A 25,518-nucleotide genomic window follows, 5' to 3' on the forward strand; every position below is an offset into this window, starting at 1 on the left:
CCCTTAATTAAAGTTAATTACTGAATTATCATTTTCTTTTTATTTGTGTAACAAGTGTATATTCTGAGTAGCTGCTATCTCAGTATCGAATATGTTGTGGAATGAATGCTGGGCACCGACACGTCAACAATGAAGCTGTATTATTACTTATAATCCGATTTCCTTACTAATCACCTATTCTCTATATTTGTGGACAATGTCCACCATTTGAAAACACAGAGAATGTCGAGATACATGTCTTCGAGTGACACACTGCGCCAGAAGAGTGCTGTCGAGGCAGCATGTGTGGTAAATGTGGACGATGTCGAGGTGAAGACGGATCCTGAAAGACCTCTTGTCAAGTTATGGTTTGTGGACATTTCTGAATTCGACCGGACGTTCCAGTTTTTACTGCTATCAACAGCTACATTTGCAACATATCTTATTTACGGATATTTGCAGGTAAAATTCTCATATTTATATGTAATGATTTATATTTTATCAGTTTATAGGAAAGTTGTGATAATTTTAAATAGTTCAAAGATCAGACAGACAGCTTATTTTTTCTTCTTTTCTAATATACCAGGAGCTGATATTCAGGCTGAAAGAGTTCCGTCCATTTGGTTGGTATCTAACCCTTGTGCAGTTTCTCTGTTACTTGGTGTTCGGACTTGTTGAAAGGCATGTGGGGAGAAATGTCAAAAGGAAGTACGTCCCCCAGTTTTACTATCTATGAAGTAACATTACCCCATGTTTTATTTCGGAGATTAGGTTTAGAATGAATTTTTTAACCAATGGTTTGATTATTCACATTTGAGTTCTGTGTTGGTTGTTGCTTATAATAGTATCAAATTTAATATTTCAGAATTCCATTGAAAATGTACGCTCTGCTGGCGTTTTTGACGGTAGCCACCATGGGTCTTTCCAATACATCTGTGGGATATTTGAATTACCCTACTCAAGTTATTTTCAAGTGTTGCAAATTAATTCCTGTCATGGTGGGCAGCGTCATTATTCAGGGTGAGAGGTGTGCAATACCTTTATCACATTTGAGATCTCTATAAATTCTGTATTCAGTTTTGAATAGTTCAAGTGGATAATTTTTATGTGCATCAGATTTCAAGACTGATTTTTATCAGGTGACATATGATTGTGTACTATACATAGACATTTGTGCATGGGTATCATGAATAAGAATATTATGCATTTTAGTACTAATTTTGTAATGGGGATAGAGAATCATTATGTATGCTGTAAAGATTTATGGAAGAATATTACATCAATTATTATATATTATCATGTCTTTCAACTGAAGTACTAAATTTTAGACTAAAACAAATTACAAGTACTCTGATACCTACTTGTGTAGTCTGGAGCTACAACAGTAATTAGGTAACCAAAGCCAAAGGCTCAAGTGAGTTTTTTAGATCAGGTTTTATCCAGAATCTGTTTGTCAGCCTATCTGATCATGTTTTGTTTTCACATTTGCAGCTTCTTTTCAAGAACAAAAGGACCAATTTCAAGGGCGGAGTAACAACATTTAAAAGTTTTACACAGGAATATGTTGGAAAATTCTTTTGAAAGCTTCTCAAGAATCATAGTTTTCATTAAATATTCTAGAATTTCCACAATGATAGCATATTGGTGATGTAAACCTTTTATTTTGGATGTGTTTGATTGTGTGTGGCAATGCAGGCTCAGAACCCGGTATTGAGGATGGGCTACATTACTTGCAGGGTTGTGGGATAACTATATAATGAAAATGCATTTATTCTACATAGGGAGGCGTTACAACTGTTTAGACATCAGTGCTGTGCTATGTATGGTGGTCGGACTGATATCATTTACCTTGGCTGACAGCAGCTTGTCTCCTAACTTTAATACTTATGGTAGGTAATAATGTTGATTACAAAACAGCTGTATGTTTAGAAACTATTTTTAAATTGTCATTGTAATACCTACGAGTAATCTACTAGTGCCAGTCTGTCATATACTGTAAACTACTGTTGTTTCAACATTTTCATTGAAAACCAATTTTCGTTGTTTTTGTGGTTATGACAAGAAAACAAGTGATCAATGAAATACAATGCATGTACTGTATTTATTCATAACCGCTCATTCATACGTAGACGCTGCTTCTACTATGATCAAAATGTAGTTGAAAACATGTCAAATTGGGAGGGAAAGGTGGTCAAGTCTTGATAAGCACAGTATATGATCATGGTAGGATCTTCATGATGGGGAAGCTCTAAGCTCTTGCCACACTTATTTTGAACATGTTCAAAACAAGTGTAGTGGGATTGTGGCAAACATGAAGTGGGATAAAGAGGGGGAACGCCATAATATTGTACAAGCAGTGTGAGTTCTTTATAGCTGTAGTGAAAGTACAGCAGAGTTGAAAACTTATTTGGGTTATTTTAGTTATCTTCTACCACATTTCCACTATGCCCCCCCCCCCCCCCCCCCCCCCCCCCGTTAATCCCTCTATGTTCATGACGTACAAAACTGTACTACAGGTATGATATGATCATGATCAACAACAGGGTACTTACAACGTCATACAGTCTGAGCAACATCATAATATGATCTTGTATGTTATATCTGCAATGCAGTATAGATACAGTAAAATCAGTCGCTGGCCAGCATTGATCTGTGTTTAATCATAGTGAATGTATATCAGGAGCATGTTCAATGTAGAAGCATCATAGTACGGTCATAATGAAGGCCTTTCAAAATTTGCCAAATTGCTTGGTTTTGATGCCAATCTGGTTCCAATCCAATATTTTTTTTCAAATTGCAGTCTGATCGGGGTGATCAGCATAATCTTTGTAAGACTGTAACACTGTGTGAAGGGGGGAGGGGGTAAGTGAAGAGCATAGATTAGCTTTCCACAAAATTAAATTTCGATGATATAAAAGTATTTTTTGACAAATCCATGAAATTTGATGCCCAGGAATACTGATCCACTCTTCTAATAAATCATTACTACTCCATTTCTGTCAGTTGAGACTCTAGTAGAAGCTATGTATTCACTGTGTAATGGTAATGTACTGAAATTGAGTGTAACTTAAATTTTAGGAGTTATTTTAATCTCTTTGGCATTATGTGCTGATGGTGCAATTGGCAATGTGCAGGAGAAGGCCATGAGGCAGTATGAAGCCTCAAACACAGAAATAGTAAGTGTGCTGTAAAACTTGGACCTCGAGACAAATATTCTAGGATCAGTCATATTGTCATATTAGATAACACCTTGCAACAAATATTTTATCATTCCTCCACCAAGTACTGATTACAACATATTTTATTGAACTTTAAATGTACAATTTGGATCAAGCACAAGTTATGACTTGGAACAACCATTCCCTTAACCAGGTACTGATGTTTTATATTTATTTAACAGGTATTTTATTCATATGGAATAGGATTTCTCTACATTCTAGTCGGTTTGTTTCTATCAGGAAATTTTTTTCCAGCCTTTGAATTTTGCAAAGAGGTAAATTATGCTCACATGAAACTAATTTAGAAACATAATCTATGAAATGTATGCAAGACTGACTATATCATATTTTCTTTTTACAGAATATAAATTGTATGCACCCTAATGAGAGTGATATATTTCAGTACCCAATGCAGACCTATGGCTATGGAATTCTATTCTCCATCTCTGGATATATAGGATTGGCCATTGTACTAACTATGGTGAAATCCTTTGGTGCCTTAATTGCAGTTACAGGTAGGTTTTCAGTGAAAAATCTAGAGGGAGGTTTATGGAATTTTGCAACCTCTTCTCTGTGTGGAAAATTGATCTTTTAAAAGGTTGTTTTCTGCCAGTTATGTAACTCCCCTCCCCTTGGCTAGTAAGTACTATTTCAGGTAGCAAACCCCCATTTGAAAATTTTCTGGATTTACCTCTAGTTTTCACCGTATATTGTGCATTTTACTTCATTTCAAGATAAATAAAACTTCTTTTGCAAACAAAATAATATTTAGAATTGTAACGACGTACAAATTCACAATATTTGTCAACAAAATCATATTGAATTTTTTCAGTAGTTTACTTACACATTGTACATGTACATTTATGTCAGCAAGAAAGGACTGTATATGATACATACTGAATTTGCCCCCTAAAATGACTAGCAGTTTTTAAAAGGGAAGTTTACTTTCTTTATTGTAGGGTGTTTACACAACACAGTAAAATTTAAAATGGAGAATACCGCTTTCTTTTCTTGTATATTTTATGTTTGGAAAAGTTTTGGTAATTTTACTTATCATGAATGTGTTTACATGGAAAGCTGCAATGTACCCCCACATTATTATGATTTTTCCCTATATAAAATGCCAAAATTATAATCTCTATCAAAAATTTAAAAATCCCCCCTATTTGCTGACATTATCATTATATCGCATTGATGATAATAATCTGCCCCGATTTTCAGACACCAAATTATAATTTCATCCCCAAAAGAAAAATATCCTTCATTTAGCTGACATTATTATAATTATACTGCTGCAATAATTATAAACTGGCCTGATTTAAAGTCACACATTATCTTTAGAAATATAATCTTTCCACCACAATAATTATTTCAAACATCGTCAACAATAATTATCTTTTTTATCTGAACATTATTTTTATATGCGGATCCCACTTTTAAGAATATAATCTGTATTGACAATAATAATTCTGGACCAGCCAAAAAAGAAACATTATTATTGTTGGTGGAAAAGATTTGGATGCTTGAAACAGAAAGTTACTAGTTTTACAGTGATTTAGTGTGTACTTTGTTTTGCAGTTACCACATGCAGGAAAGCTGTGACTATTGTTTTGTCCTTCCTATTTTTCTCTAAACCATTCACAGTTCAGTAAGTACATGTATTAGTATGTTAGCATAATACCAGTGTACATCTTCAGATTCTTTCAGGTAGATTAACATATGCAGTATAAACATTTCTATATCCTTTACACCCTCTTCCACCCCCAACCCCCAACAACAACAAAAACTTGAAAACTGACAGTCCTACATCTTCACAAGTCAAGGGTTATTGATTCGTTACCTCGCACTAACCCTTGACATCAGTCGCTATATAAAAGGTGGGCACATTAGACCATTACACAATTTACTATAAATAAAACATCCAATGAAATCACTGCATCTTTTTATGGTGTACATGGATACAAATGACGCGATCCCATGCTGCTGTATTGATAAACACGCGTAATTGTAATATTTACACCACTAATTATGTTTATTGACAGTAGATCAAGTTGGGAAACCTTTTTGTATAAGACAATATTGCTTAAACGATTGAAATAGTCATAGCTGTAGGCATCAATACACATGTTTTTATTTGAATCTCTCGCTTCGCATTGTTAGAAATACATGTAGAACCGCAGTCTCTTTGGTTCCCACTCTTTTGTGGGAACCAATCAGAACTAGCCCAACTTTTTGATAGTCACTAATGTCAAGGGTTAGTGCGAGGCAACAAATCAATAACCCTTGACTTGTGAAGATGACAGCCCTACTGTAAATTCACTATAGTGACCTTGACCTCGGGGATCAAAACGTGTCTTTTTTCTTAACCTTTACCTACCTTAAGTTTGTTTCACACACAAAGTCTGCAGGACAACGCTTGAGTCATACCATAATTATATCATATTTCATATCATATCATAATCATATTTATAGACCCTGTCCTTTGATGGAAATACTTGAAATTGATAGTCATCCTGTTCTGAACATTGTCCGTTTAATAATTCAATAGTGTTTTTTGGTTGAAGACTTGGGTTATTGCAAGTCAATATCTCCTTATGACGTTGACCTCAAATCTATCTCTGACCATTATCCAGTGACATACAACATAATAAGTCTGTCATTTAGTAAATTCTAAATATAAATCGCATATTTTCCTTTCGACCTTAACCCTCTTACTTCAAATTCTGTTCTCTTTTTGTGACCATTATAACTTACTTACATGCACTTGACTTGAAGTCAGTAAGGTAAACAAGAGACCCATAGGCCTTATCGGTCACTTGAGTATTACAGTTCAAAGTATTGATCACTGGCCCCAATGGCTATGAAATCTAGAAAAAAAATTCCTGTTCTGCATATCTAACCTAAATTCTAATATTCAGCATCAGTATAAAACAAGATGTGTTTTTAAAACTTAATGCCTCTGAAAGTGCCTATACTGATGAAAGACATTAACACGATACGACGAATTCGGACCTGTCCTAGAGTCAAAACCCTGGGGTTGTGAAATTGGTACATCCTTTTCTACTTTTTATAAAATATGTACATGCATTTAGTTTTTATACCGTATCAGCAAACTTCAAGAAGTCTTTAAAATGATAAAGGCAATAATCACTCAAATAATTTTGGTCCCACCCTGGAACTGAAATCCTTACCTCTGGGATCATGAAATTTATAATTTTGGTAAAGGACTACTTACTCTTTTAAATATCTAAGTTAGTTTTTAGTATCAATAGCACTTAAGAAGATATTATTGAAATGTTTTACACATATACACTATATATACCAAGTTTGGACCCTGCTCTGGAGTCAGAACCTCTACCCCTGAGATCATGAAATGTTAGAATTTTGGTAGTCCTTCCTGCTCAACATGACTATGCATTCAGTTTTTCTTACAGTTGTAAAGTTGTAGAGAAGAAAATTGTTGAATATGGGTCAATGTATGGCAATCTTAACCCTGCCCATAAGGCCCCCGGGGGTGCAGAAGCCCTGAATTTACAACTTATGTCACCCTTGTCTCAAAGATGCTTCACACCTTTGAAAAAGAATGGAATATTAGTTATAAAGAAGAAATTAAAACTGTTCAATCGTACACATTTAATCACTGACCATTTTGGCCCCACTCATTAAATATTGTTACATCTTCAAAGAATCCTTTTTATCAATCATACTTTTGTACTTGGCCTTTGCATTTGGGAGAGGGCCTACATAGGCTATGCCTGAAGCCCGATCCTATTGAGTTTCTCAATAAAATATGTTGGCCCCACTCCGATACCAAAGCCCTTACCCCTGGGAACTTGAAATTTACTATTCTGGTAAAGGACTACTTGTTCATTCTAAATATCCAAATAGTTTCAATTTAGTGCCACTAGCACTAAAGAAGATGCTATTTGAATGTATTTACATATAAACACTAAATACCAAGTTCGACCTCATCCTGGAGTCAGAACCTCTATCCTGGGAATCATGAAATTTACAATTTTGGTGGAGGCCTTCCTGCTCTACATCACATGCATTTAGTTTTCTTACAGATGTGCAGTTGCAGAGAAGAATTTTTTTTGGAAAATTTGACAATTTTTGTCCCACCCCTAAGGCCCCGGAGGTGCAGAAGTTCTGAAATGTACAATTTATATCCACCTTGTCCCAAAGATGCTTCATACCAAATTTAAAAAGAATTGGAATGGTAGTTATGAAGAAGTTAAATATGTTCAATTGTGAACATACGACAGACAATGGACACTGACCATATTGCAATAGGTCACCTAAGGGCCCTAATGATTTCTTTTACCCATCTGAAAAAGATCACTGTAGTAAATTATTTAACTTTCATAAGTAACTTTAAAGAATGGTAAAATTTGATAATTTTTTGTAGGTATGTATGGTCTGCATTGATAAGAGTTGATTTTTGCAGGTATGTGTGGTCTGGATTGCTGGTTGTTTTAGGAATATACCTCAATGTGTACAGTAAGAATCGGAGATCCTGGGATAAAGTGATATCGGACACTATTGGAAAAGTTGATGCATGTTTCAAAAGCAAGAGAACAAATTATGAGAGTACTCTCACTGATGTTTGATGAGCGGGTTTATGGGTATACAGACATTGTAATACGTAATTTTTGTGGATTTCCAGGGTAGTTTCTGTCAATATGTTTTTGACTACGATTAAAATTAGTGTTGATATGTAAACCATCATGTGTGTACACCTGATTGATCAAATTTACTCCACGAAACAAAGATATTTTCACTAATCACAAAACAAAGATATTTTTCACTTAACCATGAAAGTTAAATGACATCAATTCTTAACTGAATTTAACTACATGTATATCAGACCAGTGTACAAGATGTCAATGTATAATTTAGATAGGAATTCATCACTTTGTTTTGGCATTTGATGATACTTTAAGGTTACTCACTACACCTTGAAAGTGTTAATCAAATCAGCATGAAATGATTTAATCATGTAAAATATGATATGTAATATGTACATGTTAAAAAGGCAAAAAATATGCAATTTTGGAGGGGAAATACATGATTTTCAAAAATTTATTTCAATAAGTATAAATGAAAGACATTTGCAGATTTGAACTTGGTATCTGTGTGTCAGCAACCTGATATCTTATCCACTGATCTCCGTAGATCTACAAACAATTCGATGTATACAAGTAATTCTACAAAACACTTGAATCTCCATCTTGTGACGTCGTGTCATGAAATGTGTAAGTCTTGATGTAGTGAGCTACCTCAATGTAATTACAAATATATTTCCTGAAAGAAATCATTGGAAGGTTTCGAGTGAATTATTATTTTGATCTGCATGCTTTTGTCTTTGAGCATTTCTTGATTTGTATGTATGTGTTTTTATTGTACAAAGAAATGCTCTAGCAAGGGTACTATACAGCCTGGAATATGTTGAATGCAGCAACATGTAATTCAAATCTAGTCTTGTATGTTCATTCTTTTATCATTTGAATATGAAATCTTTCTTCAATCATAAAATTATGATTATCAAATTAAATAAAATTGTATTGACTCTCAAACTATGTAGTACATTTGTATTTGAATATGATTACAACATTGCTGCGAAGCCATGCCTTTCTTCCTGCAACATTTAAAAAGCTTTAGCTATTGCAGGTCAAAACTCAGGTAGTTTCTGTCCAGTATTTTCATTTTGAACTTCAGTGACAAAAGAATTGAATGGTTTTTAATTAAATATCTTATTAAAAGTAAACAACTATTCTGGGATGTTATTTGTTGATTTTATGTAAGGTCTTGTGAATGACATTCAGCAAGAGATGTTTTAGAAACAAAAATGCCCTCATGTAAGCAATAATGAAAAGTCTCAACTTTAAATTTAGAATGTCTGCAATGATAGTGAAAAATAAGGGTTATTTACTAGTCAGGGGCAACCATAATACTAAGTTTTATCTCTCTAGATGTCCAAATAACCAGTCATTTGATTTATGACCTTTGACTTGAAAACCACTATTTAGGGGGTACCAAGTTTGATTTCTGCCATCAAAGGGTTTACAAGATATTAAGCAGAAAATGTTTTCTTATGTCTAGAGTACTTTGACCTTGTGACCTCAAAATCTACTCCTGAAGATGTACCAAGTTTGATGTCTGTCAAGCATAGGCAGATTGAGCAGACAATATTTTCATATGTCCAGAGTAATTTGACTTTGACCTTGTGACCTCAAAAGCAATAGGGGTCATCTACCTCTTAGGTAGAATCAGTGTACTAAGTTTGATGTCTGTCAAGCAAATGGTTCCTAAGATATAGACTGCTTCTTATGGGGAGCCAGTGTACCAAGTTTGATGTTCTTCAAACAAAGGGTTCTCAAGATATTGATTGGACAATATCCAAGACTTGGTTTACAAACTGATTGACAGGTGCAAAACATATATTCTGTTATCCTTTCTTCAAATATTGTTATATGAAAATTTGTATTCTTGTAAAAGCTCTTTGGATGAATGCCTCAAGATGGGTATCTCTGATACATATATGAAACTGAATTTCATCCTTTGATTTACTTCTTTTGTTTTACAAAAATTTTCCTTTTCATATGATTCATATTTTCTTACTTGTGTAAAGGAAATATCAAAGGTGGTAGATTTTCATATTTTTGGCATATGATGGTGTCCGTCGGTCTCAGGACGCGGTTGAGTTAAGGCTTTCCCCATAATTTTTTTAATATCAGTGCTGTGCATAAAAATACTTTACGGTACTGGCACATTGCACGACGTCACAATGAAAAATACGTCATGACATACATATCTACCGTCCTTTTGTGGTTGGAAATGTCAAAATATTGTTTCGTTATTTACCACCGCAGTCAAATGGTAAACTGCAATCAAGTAAAAGTTTCTGTCAAATGGGTTGTATTCATTCTCTTTGATATTGAAAAAGTTTCAATTTCTTATTTATATAGCATACATGCTAAGGTAATATCCATATTATATTGTGATCTTGATATCGCCCCTAATCTACACGTATAGTTACTTTCACAATGGACTCATTTGCATAAACAGGGTTTCCGTACATAAAAATTTCATCATTGTCACGACACCCCGTGGTTTTTAAGTGAAAGATGTTTGACTTATGTGACATGTGAACTTCAGTGCCAAAGGAAAGTTAGGGGAGCAAGTTCTGGCTTCAACAGAAAATATGTTTTTCAGGCTAGATTCAACTTCGTATGTGCAAAAATCGCTGCATCTTGCATATTCAATGCAAACATTAGACATGGTAAAAGTCACAATAAACTTGGTCTCAGCACTTTTCAAATTAAGAAATTAATATGCTTTGAAGTTATATTAACTTCAACTTGCATTGATATCTGGATGTCGTGCCAATTCAACGATTTATACATACATGATACGTTTTTATCTTGATATTTGATCACGTGATATAGAGTTGATGTAGAGACTGTCGGTCTCGTGAAAAATGTATAAGAGGTCAATATGCACTTCATGATATATACATATTGTTTTTGTATAAAAGGGTTGTGTTTACAGAATTTGTCACAAATTGATCTGTTTATTAACGTTTCTTCCCCGACATATTTCTATGGCCCTACTTAACACAACTGCGGAGACCATGGAGTCTGCACCTGGAAATTCAGTTGGTGCTGACAAAGGAACAGTGACAGCTGTGGCTGTACAGACCGATGTGGGAGCGACATGCCCTGTTGCGTCTCCTGGTGTCCTCTGTCCTCAGTGCCTTGTCTGAGCTTGGCTTCCCCTCTTCGGAGTCCTCTACCAAGCTCTTGCCTCTACTCGTCACAGACACTGGCGATCTCCCATCTCTCTGCGTTCATGCCTAAAGACTTGAGGTCGCACTTGCAGACATCCTTGAAGCAGAGTTGGGGGTGTTCTTGGGCTCTCGTGCTGGTCACCAGCTTCCCGTACAGCAAGTCCTTGGGAATCCTCCCGTCTGACATGCAGTGGATGTTGCCCAGCCAACGGAGGCGACGTTGCTGCAACAGTGTGAAGAGACTGGGATTCTGGGCGCATGACAGAACCGAGTTGTTGGTTGTCTTGTCACTCTCTTTGATGCCCATGATGCGCCGAAGGCTGCGCATATGGAAAACGTTCGGCCTGCATTCTTGTCTGGAGTACAGGGTCCATGACTTCCGCACAGCAGTGTGCTGAGCACGCAAGCTCGGTAGACTGCCACCTTGGTGTTCTGTCAGCTTGCTGTTTTCCCACACCTCTTTTGTCAGCACGATGGCAAAGAAAATGCCAATGGGGGTCGATGCAAGCACACAGCCCTGCTTATTGCCTTGCTGAGTTCCATCGCACTGGGTGTCTCATCCATGACTGGCAAATGCTCAACAGCTTCCAGTGTGGCATCAGAGATGATGCTTTCTCTGGAGTACAGGCTGGCGTAATGTTCCACCCACCTTTCCATCTGCTTTCCTTTGTCTCTAATAGTCTCACCAGATCCAGATTTTAGTGGCGCCGGCTTGCTCTGTTTTGGACTGATAGCTTTTTTGATTCCTTCGTACACTCAACAGATGTTGCCTGCTTCATAGAGTTAAAGCCAGTAGTCGTTGGCACAGCATCTTGCTAACCTCTGGGAATTGCTTCTGGCTGAGCGAGCAGCTTGCAGTGATGACTGGGTAGGTTGGCATTTGTGCTCTAGTAGTGCTGTTCATTTTTCCTCCAGCAAAGTGTTGAGCTCGTTTGAGTTTTCTTCATACCAATCCTGTGTCTTCCTCTATTTTCTCCCACAGATGGTAAGTGCAGTATTGTAAATTGCGTCCTTCATATGGTTCCACTTCTGCTGGGCATTGCCTTCTTGGCGGGCTTGTCTGGAGTGAGGTTTCCAAAGTTTTTGCAATCATCTTTGCTTTTTCAGGATGTTTTGTCACACTAGCATTGATTCGCTTCTTTCCTACGGGCTTTGCACAGTGGATTTTTTTGGGGCTGGAGTATGATTTTGCAGCAGACCAGGGAGTGATCTGTGTCGCAGTCAGCACTCTGGTATGAACGTGTGAGAACGTTCTTCAAGATGCAGCCCCTTGTGAGAATCGGATCCAGTTGGTACCAATGTTTTAACCATGGATGATGCCATGACACTTTGTGCTGGGGCTTGGTCAGTAAATAGGAGTTGGTGATGCATAGTTCGTTTTATGTACACAGCTCAAGCAGTTGTTGTCCATTTTCGTTCAAGCTCCCCAATTCCGAAGCAACCAAAGCAGGTTGGCCATGAGTTATGGTCTGTGCCAATTCTCGCATTGAAGTCTCCAAGCAGCAGCAGCTACTTCTTGCTAGGGATTCCCTGGACCACTGTTTGCAGCTGGTCATAACACTCTTGTTTGGCCTCCTGCAAGGAGTGGAGGGTAGGAGCATACACACTGAGAAGTTTTACAGGTCCATCCGTAGTGTGGAGACGCAGGGCTAGGATTCTCTCTGTTGCACCTTGACTAAGTTCTACCATCGCTAGGAGCAAGTTTCTGATAGTGGATCACACACCGTGTTCTCTAGTCTCCTCTGGGCTCTTCCCTTGCCAGAGGAAATTGTAATCCTGGCGTAGGGTACCTGATTCTGCAAGGCGTGTCTCCTGAAGCATCGCGATGTCCACATGCAATCTCAACATTTCGTTGTTGATCACTGCTGTTTTACGAATGTTGCTGATCACAAGCAGGTCTTCAGACAGTCCTGGTGTTATAGTTCTTACATTCCAAGTTGCCAGCTTGAGTGCTGGCTTTCTTTTCCTTCCTTTCTTCGTCTTGTCTGGTGCATTATTTTCAGTTCATCAATCAGGCTGTTCCAAACCCTAAACTCCACGCACTGAGTGAAGCAGGCAGACTTTGGCGGGACACCACCTTACTGGCTGGGGACTGCCCAGTATTTGGTATACCATAAGACAATGTGTTGAATGCTATTGTTTCTACCTTGAACTTTTATGTGTAGGTCAAATATTAGAATTTTGGGGCTTTTTTTTTTTAGTCTGAACCATAACTTTTTTGTCTTTTTACATAGGCCTTTGATATTATGTATGTGGGTATACCATGATAAGACAGTGTGACATGTGCTAATTTTTTTTACCTTGACCTTTTATGTAAAGATCAAATAATAGAATTGTTTTAACTCACCTGGGCCTTTCATATTTTGAATAAACAATCTTAATGGCAAGACCTTGTACTCAATGGTATTTGATCTTGGAGTTTGACCTACATTTTATAAAAATTACCTATATAATATCTCCTGAACTATTCAAGGTAGTGCTGTCATGTTATATGTCCTTTTTGGCTAGACCTTTTTATTTCTTGAAGCTTGACCTTGTAACCTTGACCTTAGACCCACTATTTAAGTCTCTGACCTAGTCAATACCTCCTGAACTATTCAAAGTAAAACTTTTATATTTTGTATATAGATTCTATATGGCAAGGCCCTGATATACTTTGATGTTTGATCTTGTGACCTTGGCCTGGAAGTTTGATTTACTTTTAAGAAAAATCTTACCTTTTTAATATCTCTTGAATTATTTAAGATAAAGTTTTATTATTCTGTATGTAGGTTTCTTATTTGTCTTCATATCATGCCATGATTTATGACCTTGGTCTCATCTAGAACAGCAAGATCATGTTAGTCATATTGGTGTTGAGGCATCTGTGTAATGTGAATTAATTTTCAGTTATGCTGTTATCCTTTAGGGCTAGGTTGGGGTCACAATATGGGGTCAAAATCTTTCCTGGGAATAAAGATTCATTAAAAAAATCTTTTAAAAATCGCAACAGCTGAACAATGGCATGTCCAAGGTCACCCGGGTGAGCAATGTGGCCCATGGGCCTCTTGTTGGCCTAGATATTTGATATACTATTATACCCCTGCCTTTTCTTATGACCTTGAACTTTTATGTAGAGGTCAAATGATAATTTCTTTTGTCTGGACTGTAACTTTTTTGTCTTTTTGACACAGGTCTTCGATATTTGGGTATACCATAAGACATTGTGTTACGTTTCATTTTTTTTACCTTGACCTTTTATGTAAAGGTCAAATAATAGAAATTTGTGGTCCAGACCATAACTGTTGTCTTTTGACCAAGGTCTTTGATATTTGGTATGTGCATCACATATACATATACCTGGTAGGTGACTGTTATATACCATAACTCTTAAATTTTCCTTTATAAAGATGATCCCTAAAAATGTTTTAAAAAACTATGGAAAATGGAAGGGGCGACATCAGTTTTAGTGTGCTAAAACAATTCTTCCTAATTTTTATTTCAGAGAGTTCTAAACTTAAAAAGGAGACCAACAATTACAAATTTAAAAGTCTTTAATAGAGTTTTGATTAATTAGTGAAGGTTACAGCAAAAACAGAACACCAGCTTGATGGTAAACATGTTTATGCAAAGTATGTGTATAACAAATTGCCTTCTACAGCTCTGGTGATCTCTGGGTTAACAATTGTCATATACTAAAAACAAAGACACTATAAATCACTAAAAGTAGTGAGAATACAATATTTTCCAATAATTAACATTTAATATGAGGAAACTGCAGTTTTGTTGAACAAGAAAAAAGTAAATCTCTTTCTGAGTCAGAACTTCAACCATCAATAAGCTCATTTACAACATCTGTTTTAAAATACACAGGATAGGGATGAGCTGACCATCAGAGCAGTTCACTGTTAAGATCAATTAAAAATCAATTTAAATGAATATGTCTTTCATAAAAACTGATTTGGTATCCAAAATAACAAATGCACTTTATATTACATGCCACTTTTAAAATGCATAAATATAAGATGTAATGCTTTGGAAGTAAACTAAATGTATCAAGCTTTAAAGTCATACCAGTTACAAAACTCCAGTATGCAGCATCATTAGAAATGAGTTTCCTTTTAAAATGCAAAGGTCAGAACAAATTTCTCTGTATAAATTAAAATCCATGGGTAAGTTAAATATTAAAATATGACAGTATAAAGTGGAAAATATATGTCATGGGTAGGTAATTTAGTTACAGAATATATCATAAAATACTTGAAAATCTGAAGACATAGAAAATGATGAACAATGCACTACAAAGAATCAATTACTTAATAATCCTATAACAATAACAATCTGCAAAGGATTAGCTCAAATAAATAAAATTATGCATAAAATTCACACATTGCTCACTCATCATAACATAATCATAGCCCTGTTCTCAAAGAGGAAAAGATACACTTTAAAATAAAGTATTATGTATAATGACTAGATGTTTATTTATATACTGAGTATCTTAAGCTTGATCAATATGAACGCAAGCATTTCTTTTAAAACTACTACCCTTCGAGTTCTTTATGTAGAAAATAGTATACTGGGACAACTGGAGTTTGGAACATTCTTCTATATATGTACCATTGTATATGTTAGAATTGGTCCCAAATACACATACATGTATGCTTGTGGTTTTATGTCCCTTACTTATATAGACGACACCAGCTGTTAGTGATGTCTATACGTAGTAATGGGAGTTCTGAAAGACACAGACATTGATCAGAACAAGTTCCTCTAGCTCTCAGAACATGAGGAATGGGTAAAAATCACAGCTACATGAACAGGGAATGTGCTTAGGAGGACAATATGTGCTATCACAGATTCTAAATATAGATTTTGGAAATGATTTTCATCCAACAGCTCTTATGACAAAATTCCACGAACACTGTAACACGAGTTACTCAAACTGTCACTGGACCCTTGGTGATTTTAACTACCCCTGGTAGTTAGCAATCAGTAAGTGTACTAACAAAAATATTGATAAATGTACTGCCTTAGTTAACTAGGTACACTATTCCAATTACATCTTTGTGGTTATTGAAGAACTGTCTTCATCCAGGATACCAACAGGAGTTGAATCTTCATCCAGGCGTGCATCAGAGTCCAAGTCTTGTTCTACTGACACACATTTGCCATTTTGGGAACTATTTAGCTGTAGTCTGACAGCATGGATTCTAAAATGTAGTCTGGATTCCAGTAAATATCCTTTGTAATTTTTCCTACAAGGAAAATGAAACATCACACAACCATAGAAATTTCTAGCTAGCATCATTCAACAAGAGGCCCATGGGCCACATCGCACACCTGAGTCACCTTGGCCCATATCTGAAGACTTTCCATATATATTTGCATGTAAAACCGTAGTCCCTATTATGGCCCAAACTACCCTTTGCAAACTTGAATCTACACTATGTCAGAAAGCTTTCATGTAAATGTCAACTTCTTTGGCCCAATGGTTCTTGAGAAGAAGATTTTTAAAGCTTTTTCCTATATTTGTATGTAAAACTTTGACCCCCCCCCCCCACTTGTGGCCCCATCCTACCCCCCGGGGGCCATGATTTGAACAAACTTGAATCTGCACTATGTCAGAAAGTTTTCTTGTAAATATCAGCTTTTCTGACTCAGTGGTTATTGAGAAAAAGATTTTAACTATATATTTGTATGTAAAACTTTGATCCCCCTTGTGGCCCCATCCTACCCCCGGGGGCCATGATTTGAACAAACTTGAATCTGCACTATGTCAGAAAGATTTCATGTAAAAATCAGCTTTTCTGGCTCAGTGGTTCTTGAGAAGAAGATTTTTAAAGTTTTTCCCTATATATTTTTATGTAAAACTTTGATCCCCCCCCCCCCTTGTGGCCCCATCCTACCACCGGGGGCCATGATTTGAACAAACTTGAATCTGCAATATGTCAGGAAGCTTTCAGGTAAATTTCAGCTCTTCTGGCCCAGTGGTTCTTGAGAAGAAGATTTTTAAATGACCCCACCCTATTTTTGCATTTTTGTGATTATCTCCCCTTTGAAAGTGACATGGCCCTTCATTTGAACAAACTTGAAAGCCCTTCACCCAAGGATGCTTTTGGCCATGTTTGGTTGAAATTGGCCCAGTGATTCTGGAGAAGAAGTCGAAAATGTAAGTTTAACGGCCAGACAGACAGATGGACAGACAGACGACGGACAAAAAGCGATCAGAAAAGCTCACTCAGGTGAGCTAAAAACAGAGGAACCAGAGGCCCTAGAAGATACAATAACTTCAGATAGTGTCTGAATCTGTTTTTACCAGTTATACATGTACTTTATATAGGGCAAAATGGGGAGTCAAATACATTTTATTGTCAAACCAATGTCAAGAATATGAAAATGTACATAAATACATTATTGGTAAATTAAATCTGAAATTTTCCTTGATTTTTCATTGTTTTTTAAATTTCATTAAACATTTAGATTAAAATGAATCACGTATGACTTAGTTTATGAATTTGATCTTTATATTCTTTCTATAATAAAAAATAGTCATATTTGTTAACAGATTAAGAATATGAGCAGATATTATTAACTTACTCAAGGCCGAGAAATAATTTTTTTTCTTGATATTGCAGCTCCAGAAATATATGTATAGTGTATTAAAAACAAGAGGCCCATGGGCCACATCACTCACCTGAGTCACCTTGGCCCATATTCAAAGATTTTCTCTATATATTTGTATGTAAAATTTTGATCCCCTATTGTAGACCCATCGTACCCACAGGGGCCATGATTTGAACAAACTTGAATCTGCACTATGTCAGGAAGCTTCCATGTAAATGTAAACTTTTCTGGCCCAATGATTCTTCAGAAGATTTAAAACAACCTTCCCTATATATTTGTATGTAAAACTTTGATTCCCCTATTGTGGCCCCATCCTACATCCAGGAGCCATTATGTGAACAATCTTGAATCTGCACATTGTCAAGATACTTTCATGTAAATTTCTACTTTTCTGGCCCTGTGGTTCTTGAGAGGATTTTCCCAATATATTTACATGTAAAACTTTGATCCCCTATTGTGGCCCCACCCTACCCACCGAGGGCCATGATTTTAAGAAACTTGCATCTGCACTAAGTCAAGAAGCTTTCATGTAAATCTCAGCTCTTCTGGCCCAGTGGTTCTTGAGAAGAAGATTTTGAAAGATTTTCTGGATTTATTCCCATTTAAAACCTTGATCCCCTATTGTGGCCCCAACCTACCCCTAGGGGCCATGATTTGAACAAACTGAATCTGCATTATGTCAGGAAGCTTTCATGTAAATTTCAGCTCCTCTGGCCCACTGTTTCTTGAGAATATTTTTAAATGACCCACCCTATTTTTACATTTTTCTGATTATCTCCCCTTTGAAGGGGGCACGACCCTTCATTTGAACAAACTTGAAAGACCTTCACCCAAGGATGTTTTGTGCCAAGTTTGGTTGAAATTGACCCAGTGGTTCTGGAGAAGAAGATGAAAATGTGAAAAGTTTACAACAACGACGCCTATGACGACAGACAACAGACAAATTTTGATCAGAAAAGCTCACTTGAGCCTTTGGCTCCAGTGAGCTAAAAACCACACCTAAACTAAGCATAAAGTGGTCAGAAGTTCTCCAGTAGGGCTGAAACAATACGCCCCCTTCACGATACGATACATATTGCAATACTTATGCCACGATTCAAGTTTCAATGCGATACAATTTACAGAAGAAACCAATAATAACATTGAAGAAAAATTTCATGACCAAGATTCAAAATCGTAATTTTTAAAGGAAAATGTTCCCAAACTGCCAAATGGTAAGATGCCTGTTCGCTGTGGTTTAAAGTGATAAAGTACATTATTATTTTCGACATTATTTGATGCTTTTTTGTCCCTCATGCAGGTAGAAATAATATGTACAGGCCGAGCCTGATGTATTTTACTGAACCCGTTTGTAATAAACGTATTGAACGAAAAATTGAGGCAATGAATCGAACATTGAATAGAGCGTTTATATTGAACAGTATCAATATTTCGGTGAATTGTTTCAGCCCTATTCTACAGCAATGCATTTATTTCACATTTCATACTTTCTTAATACCTGTACTACTAGAAATATAAGGAATGTGGGAACATCAATTGAAGCTCTTACTTGTAAGAAGACTACAAACAACTAATGCTAAGTGACAGTATAAGTTTGTATACACAATTTAATCCATCCCTGGTCAAGGTGAACTAAGATAATTGACATCTGATGTTTGTGAACTACAGCTCATTTGTATTCAGGGAATGGTATATGTAAATAGAAGAAAACAGGCACATAGCTTCGTTCTTCATCTTCAAGGTGGTGGGGGGAGCAAAAAATAAAGAAAAATTAAAAAAACGCCTTATTAGTGTTGGCTTGCCACAACTTGGTTTTCATGATCTCATGCTAAGTAAGACCACACATTGTATGATTTTACATGGAAGGCACATATAATATGTCCCAAAAAGTCTGCCCCATCCCCGTTCTACATGTCTGTAATACGATGGAACAGGAAATCTTACTTAGCCTGGTCAAGATAATGCAAAGCCTGTTGCTTATCATTCAGTTTCAGGTAAAGCAGAGCCAGTTCCACTGTAGTGTAGGGCACCAGGTACGTGTCATGTTTAATCAGCTTCTCCCTGTAATGAAAACGTGCACACTTTATATCTGCCACAGAGAGAGTAGGTCACATTACAGTTTAAATGTGTGTTTACTTAGTTTTCTTAGAGGATTTCAAAATCCATATTTCATGATATGCTGTAAACCAACTTCAATTTCACGATTCATCAGTGATAAACTGGTTTGTGACAACTAATTATTGCGACTGAGAAAAACTTAAACAAATACACATGTACTAGTACGAGAGACATTGAAGGACTGGTTCATGGTGAGAAATAGGTCCTTACAAACTTCACAAAAATTTCTGGCACACAAAATAAAAAGTTGGTTTACAGTATCATTTAAAGCTTATTATGTATTAACTAAAACCAAATGTAAGATAATTTTAGTTGATGGCATCAAACACATTTTTTTTCCAAGCTTCTATTTAGTATTAGATATGATTTATTTTGATTCATTATGGGCACACGCCCCTTTTAGAACTTTTAAGATTAATACTGCCATACATGTAAGTAAGATCATTAGAATAAATCTTAAACATCAACCTATCAAGTTAAACAACATGAAATTAGTACATCTAGGTGCAACAGTTTCAAAACAAGGAGGGGGTATGGAGGATTTGAGAAGAAGAGTTTCAAAGGCACGATCTGCTTTTACAAGGCTCAAAAGAATATGGAACTCGCACTTCACCAGCAAGAAAACAAAACTGGGACTTCATAAGACACTAGTAATACCAGTGTTAACATATTGATGTGAAACATGGAAACTGAATAAAGGGGATGAAAAAATGATCGATGTGTTCCATAATAACAGTTTGAGGAGAAATCTTAAAATCAGATGGCAGGGAAGTTTAACAACATCAGAATTACTAGAAAGATCAGACATGAAGCCAAGAAATTAGGTACAGAGGGTGGAAATTCATTGGACACATTCTCAGAAAGGACAATAACAATGATTGCAATATAGCTCTTTCTTGGACACCAGAAGGCAAAAAAAAAAAAAAAAAGTGAAATACCCCCCCCTCCCCCCAAAAAAACACCACCTGGTCTCTATGAGAAGAACAGTGGAGGAGAGGGTAGAAAACAGATTGTTTCCTTAGGCTGAGGTGAGGGTTGTGGCCAGAAATGGTTGAAAACGTTCTGTGGATGCCTTATGTACCACAAAATACAAAGCGGGTAGGCAACACACCCTTTTTACCTTTCCAAGACTTCCTTGAAGCACTGCTCAGCCTGCATGTACTGCCCTTTACACTTCAGACATGCTCCCTTCAGAAGAATGACCAAGGCATAGTTGTCATGATAAAATGGATTTGCCTCTGTTACAAACAATAGATATAGAGAATAATCAGTCCACCATAACCTGATGAATCAAAAATGTTTTTAATCATAATTGATATGTATACTTAGCATAAACAGTGTGTTTAATTTTGTAAATACATGTATATGACTCTCTCAATGACTAGTATTCTCAGGGAGTCTTTACATTTTGCATATCTATTTTTGTTGCATAATTTTTTTTGGCAATTTTGCAGGTCTATTGAATTCATAAATAAATTTTCATAAAAGAAAAATGCTGATATTTATCATTAGTGTTTAAAGCAACAAAGTTAATTTGCAAAATTTGATACACATAAATAAATTTTAACCCATTAGATAGAGGATTTTTGAGTTCTTCCATGTGCATGTTTATTCTGTATTTTTGTCACTAATGTGTCAATTATTTTAGGCATCATCATTTCCGGTACGCTTCTTATCCCCTCCCCCCTCCATGAAATTGAAGGTTGTGAAGAATTTTTTTTTTGACGTGTAAAGAGTTAAACATCACTTCTTTAAAACACACTACCCCCACCCCCATTAAGATTTTAAAGATTAAGCAAATGAACAACAGGTTGATTTTTGTATGTTATATTTCATTTTGCTTGTCAAGGCATTGTGAAGATCACATCACTCTGCCACACACTAATATCGCTGGCTCTTGATTCCGGCATTAAAACCAGTAAGTAAAACAAAAGAAAGAAATCATCCGATTGCTAGCCAAACTGGAATTAAGTTTGCCTTAAAAAAATTGTCAAAACACGTGACTTAGATTCTAAAACACAAAATATGCACAGAATGGAAGACCTCGAAAATCCCCTATAGCAAACATAGTAAAATCTAATACACAGTCAAATCTTTATAACCATAAGGATGCTGTAAATCAACTTTTATTCATAATGTATTGATAGTAAAAGTGTCAAGTACTATTTACAAACGGGCCAACATGTAATACATGTAGTGCACTTTATACAATAATACTAGTGTTTGCATTTCGTGTAATAACAAAAGTCTCCCCACCTCCCAATCATCTCTCATCTGTATATTACAAGGCCCTCATAACCATTTCTGTCGAACATAATGCAAAATCTTATTTATAATGTAGCAAAAACTTCATTCACAACTACTGCATTTTCAAAATGGTATAGTAAAAAAAAGTATGGTAAAATAAATCTATTTTATCCCAAAGTGTCTTGATCTGGACATCTCGGTTAAAGTCCATTTCACAGCACAGAACATCTATGCCCACCATGTGGCAATACTGAAAAGGTTTGAATGTCTGCAATGATGGTGAATAATATGGGTTATCAACTAGTTGGGCAACCACAATACTAAGTTTATCTCTATTGGGCAAAGGGTTCACAAGATACTGAGCAAACAAGTCCAAAGTAGTTTGACCTCGACTTTTGTAACTTCCAATTCAATAGGGGTCATCTACATGTTCATGTACCAAATTTGATACCTGTCAAGCAAAGGTACTCAAGATATTAAATGGACAACATCTTTCTATATCCAGAGTAGATTGACCTTGTAACCTCAAAATCAACAGGGGTCATCAAATCTTTAAGGAAAAGTTAATGCCTGTCAAGCAAAGGGTTCTTTTGAAAGATACTGCATGGACAACACTTGGTCTCCCAACCGACTGACATATCAATTAACTGACAGGTGCAAACTAATATGCCCCCTTTTCAAGGGGGTGGGGATTGGGGGATGAAAATAAAGTGTCTTACAAAACTTTATTTGATACAGTAGGAAAAATTGTGTTACATATTTCAAGATGGACAGCCAAGTGGACAGGACAAAAATATTGTGTCTCCTTGGAGGTACTTTGAGGCATAATAATGGCTGGTTTGCAGTAAAAATGATCATGAGAAAGTGCTGCTATATGAATAAAGTTGATATCATTCTGTAAATAAAAAGACCTATAAATCTCAAAAAGTACAAAACTAATGTTCAACCATGTGACCTGACTACAGTAGTGGACTTACCAGAGCCTTTAAGGATGGTATTTATTGTACTCTCTACAATAGTTAAGACTGGATCGACTAGTTCTTCTCGTTTTCCTAATATACTGAATCCATTCCACACATACACAAGTTCCTGTAATGTTACATCAATTTTATCAAATAACATGATAACTTCGTGCACATCATCAAATTTCATTTCTGTTACAATATCTGATAAAATAATGAGAATCTGTACATTTCTTTCATGATACAAAATACTTCTTCATACCAGTGCAGGTAGAACAATATCAGTATTGTGTTCAAGGAATCTTTTGACTTTGTGGACAGAAAATTTCTCTATTGGTATAGATTTACCAGCAATTCTCTGTTTTAATTTTGGTACATCTCTACAAAAAAGAGGTCAATAATAATTGAATATGTTGCATCAAAACTAGAATATTCTTGATATCATTTGTCACACATATACATGTACAATTTGCAAAATGTACAAAGACATAATTACAGCAAGAAAAAAATGTGGTATTATATCTTATTTTTGTAAAAAAAGAAGAAATTCTTGATGATATATTTCAACGAGAGAGCCAAATCCTTGCAACATGCTCATCATCAATACCCATACAAACACTTTGTAAAATAAGAAGGTCCTCACTTGAAAATTGTGGGACAAATTATATACCCTCCATTTAAAATCAATTTTAAAGTAAAGGGGCAAAACTCCTGCAAGAGGTCAAAATGAATCAAAATTGCAACATGATCTAGAGTGCCATGTTTTTGTTTACATAAGTTAAATATACTAGGAAAAGTTTCGTTTAAAGCAGATTTTTTCAATTTACAAGTTAATTCTGAACATAATTAGATAGTTTCTAGTGTTTGGCACATCTCATTTTATTCTATATATAAACAAAACCATGGCATGAGCTTTGTTTACATAACACAGAGTTGTGAGTGCTATATTTCACTTGTAACTCAACAAATGAAATTCAAATTTTGGTTGACCATTAGAAATACTTTAGTTAGCATTGTAAACAATAACAAGAGGCTCAAGGGCCACATCGCTCACCTGATCCACTTGGCTCATATCTAAAGATTTTCCCTATATATTTGTATGCAAAACTTTGATACCCCTCCCCCCTTGTGACCCCATCCTCCCATGGGGGCCATGATTTTAACAAAATGAAATCTGAAATATGTCAGAAAGCTTTCATGTAAATATCAGCTTTTCTGGCTCAGTGGTTCTTGAGAAGAAGATTTTTAAAGTTTTTTCTATTGTGGCCCCATCCGACCCCCAGGGCCCATGTTATGAACAAACTTGAATCTGCACTATACGAGGAAGCTTTCATGTAAATCTCAGCTTTTCTGGCCCAGTGGTTCTTGAGAAGAAGATTTTTAAATGACCCCACCCTATTTTTGTGATTATCTCCCCTTTGAAAGCAAATGGCCCTTCATTTGAACAAACTTGAAAGCCCTTCACCCAAGGATGCTTTGTGGCAAGTTTGGTTGAAATTGGCCCAGTGGTTCTTGAGAAGAAGATGAAAATGTGAAAAGTTTACGACGCCGACGACGGCAGACAATGGGCAAATTTTGATCAGAAAAGCTCACTTGAGCCTTTTGAGCTTTCGGCTCAGGTGAGCTAAAAATGGAAAAACAAAATTTGAATGAAACTGTGTCCATGCCCCTTTAAAGCATTATATTGACTTCAAAAAAATTAATAATTATTCTATCATGTGATTGAATAATTTAAAATATCAAAACTGGCCATTTCCGACTATGAAATGATACTTGGTTGGCCATCTTTGTATGCCTAGAATGTAACACCAAGTCAAGAGTAATTAGAGACATGATTTCCTATCCAGTTCGTGACAGAAGTCACCCCTTTTTTAACAATTATCATACAAGATAGTCAAAAGTGAGTACAGACAAGAGAAAAAAAGAAAAAAAGGATAATCGAATCAATTTTAAAATTCCCAATTCGTTTTTAGTTGAATGTTGGAGATATCAAATGTTAAATTCACCTCCAAGACGTGTGCATGTGGATGTAATGTTCTGTTTTTCCTAGGTTGCTGAAAGCTTGGAATTATTCAATCATATCATAAAACACACTATTTACTTGAACAGAAGTTGTATATGGGCCCTAGTTTCATCTGTCTGGTCTTCACACATCATTAGGAATGCTGCTTTCTGGTATGTATATGTAGCTTTGCTCCACCGGCTCTCTTTACACAATTTTTCGGCATATTTCATGGCCATCAGCCAATCTCCCTTGAAGCTGTTGTGACAATTTATTCCATCATCATTAGGCAAAAAACATTAATCTTAGTTTCTCAGGCCAAAATTTTCCATATTTAATGAGGCAGTCTTCCTTTTTCTTTTTTTTTTTTTTTTTTTTTTTTTTTTTTTTACAGTTAGCATAATTTACCTCTCATTTTCTTAGAAATGTTTTGTATAGAAATATCAACTTCAAGATTTTTTTGTACACTTATTTTGAATCACTTACTATAAAGAGTAAAATATGCATTTAAAAATGTGGAAAAAATTATTGCTTCTTTTATTGTTTATTTTTTTTCTAAACAACAGACCATGATTTACCTTAAATTTGAAAATTTTA

The 25,518-nt window shown here is 35.8% G+C and overlaps 2 protein-coding genes across 3 annotated transcripts in view; one reads left to right on the plus strand and one right to left on the minus strand.

Annotated features, from left to right (window-relative positions):
• The first annotated feature begins 96 nt into the window (after nucleotides 1–96).
• Nucleotides 97–8,773, plus strand: LOC125670212 (adenosine 3'-phospho 5'-phosphosulfate transporter 2-like). 2 transcript variants are annotated; one of them, XM_048905259.2, is made up of 9 exons: nucleotides 97–441; nucleotides 566–687; nucleotides 845–999; nucleotides 1,761–1,868; nucleotides 3,058–3,155; nucleotides 3,380–3,472; nucleotides 3,601–3,712; nucleotides 4,776–4,845; nucleotides 7,645–8,773. In XM_048905259.2, the coding sequence occupies exons 1-9, from the start codon at nucleotides 223–225 to the stop codon at nucleotides 7,805–7,807; spliced, it is 1,140 nt and encodes a 379-aa protein (XP_048761216.2). In that variant the 5' UTR covers nucleotides 97–222; the 3' UTR covers nucleotides 7,808–8,773. The 2 variants fall into 2 exon arrangements, with proteins under 2 accessions (XP_048761216.2, XP_048761217.2); XM_048905260.2 differs by lacking the exon at nucleotides 3,380–3,472 and having other exon boundaries at nucleotides 98–441.
• A 5,728-nt stretch (nucleotides 8,774–14,501) lies between these two features.
• LOC125670323 (tetratricopeptide repeat protein 39B-like) overlaps nucleotides 14,502–25,518 on the minus strand; it is a 29,664-nt gene continuing 18,647 nt past the window's right edge. The window contains exons 13-18 of the mRNA XM_048905415.2: nucleotides 25,021–25,179; nucleotides 23,182–23,299; nucleotides 22,935–23,046; nucleotides 20,831–20,948; nucleotides 19,537–19,653; nucleotides 14,502–16,223 (exon numbers count right to left, since the gene is read on the minus strand). Of these exons, the coding sequence (XP_048761372.1) occupies nucleotides 16,025–16,223; nucleotides 19,537–19,653; nucleotides 20,831–20,948; nucleotides 22,935–23,046; nucleotides 23,182–23,299; nucleotides 25,021–25,179 (823 nt within the window). The 3' untranslated portion in view covers nucleotides 14,502–16,024. The remainder of the gene's footprint in view (nucleotides 16,224–19,536; nucleotides 19,654–20,830; nucleotides 20,949–22,934; nucleotides 23,047–23,181; nucleotides 23,300–25,020; nucleotides 25,180–25,518) is intronic.

This window comes from Ostrea edulis, chromosome 4 (assembly GCF_947568905.1).
Source record: "Ostrea edulis chromosome 4, xbOstEdul1.1, whole genome shotgun sequence".
NCBI classification, from domain to species: domain Eukaryota; kingdom Metazoa; phylum Mollusca; class Bivalvia; order Ostreida; family Ostreidae; genus Ostrea; species Ostrea edulis.

Coding starts and splice junctions, on each gene's coding strand:
- LOC125670212 (XM_048905259.2), top strand. CDS start 223: ATGTCGAGATACATGTCTTCGAGTGACACACTGCGCCAGAAGAGTGCT. Junction 442..565: donor TTATTTACGGATATTTGCAG/GTAAAATTCTCA, acceptor CTAATATACCAG/GAGCTGATATTCAGGCTGAA. Junction 3,713..4,775: donor TGCCTTAATTGCAGTTACAG/GTAGGTTTTCAG, acceptor TTTGTTTTGCAG/TTACCACATGCAGGAAAGCT.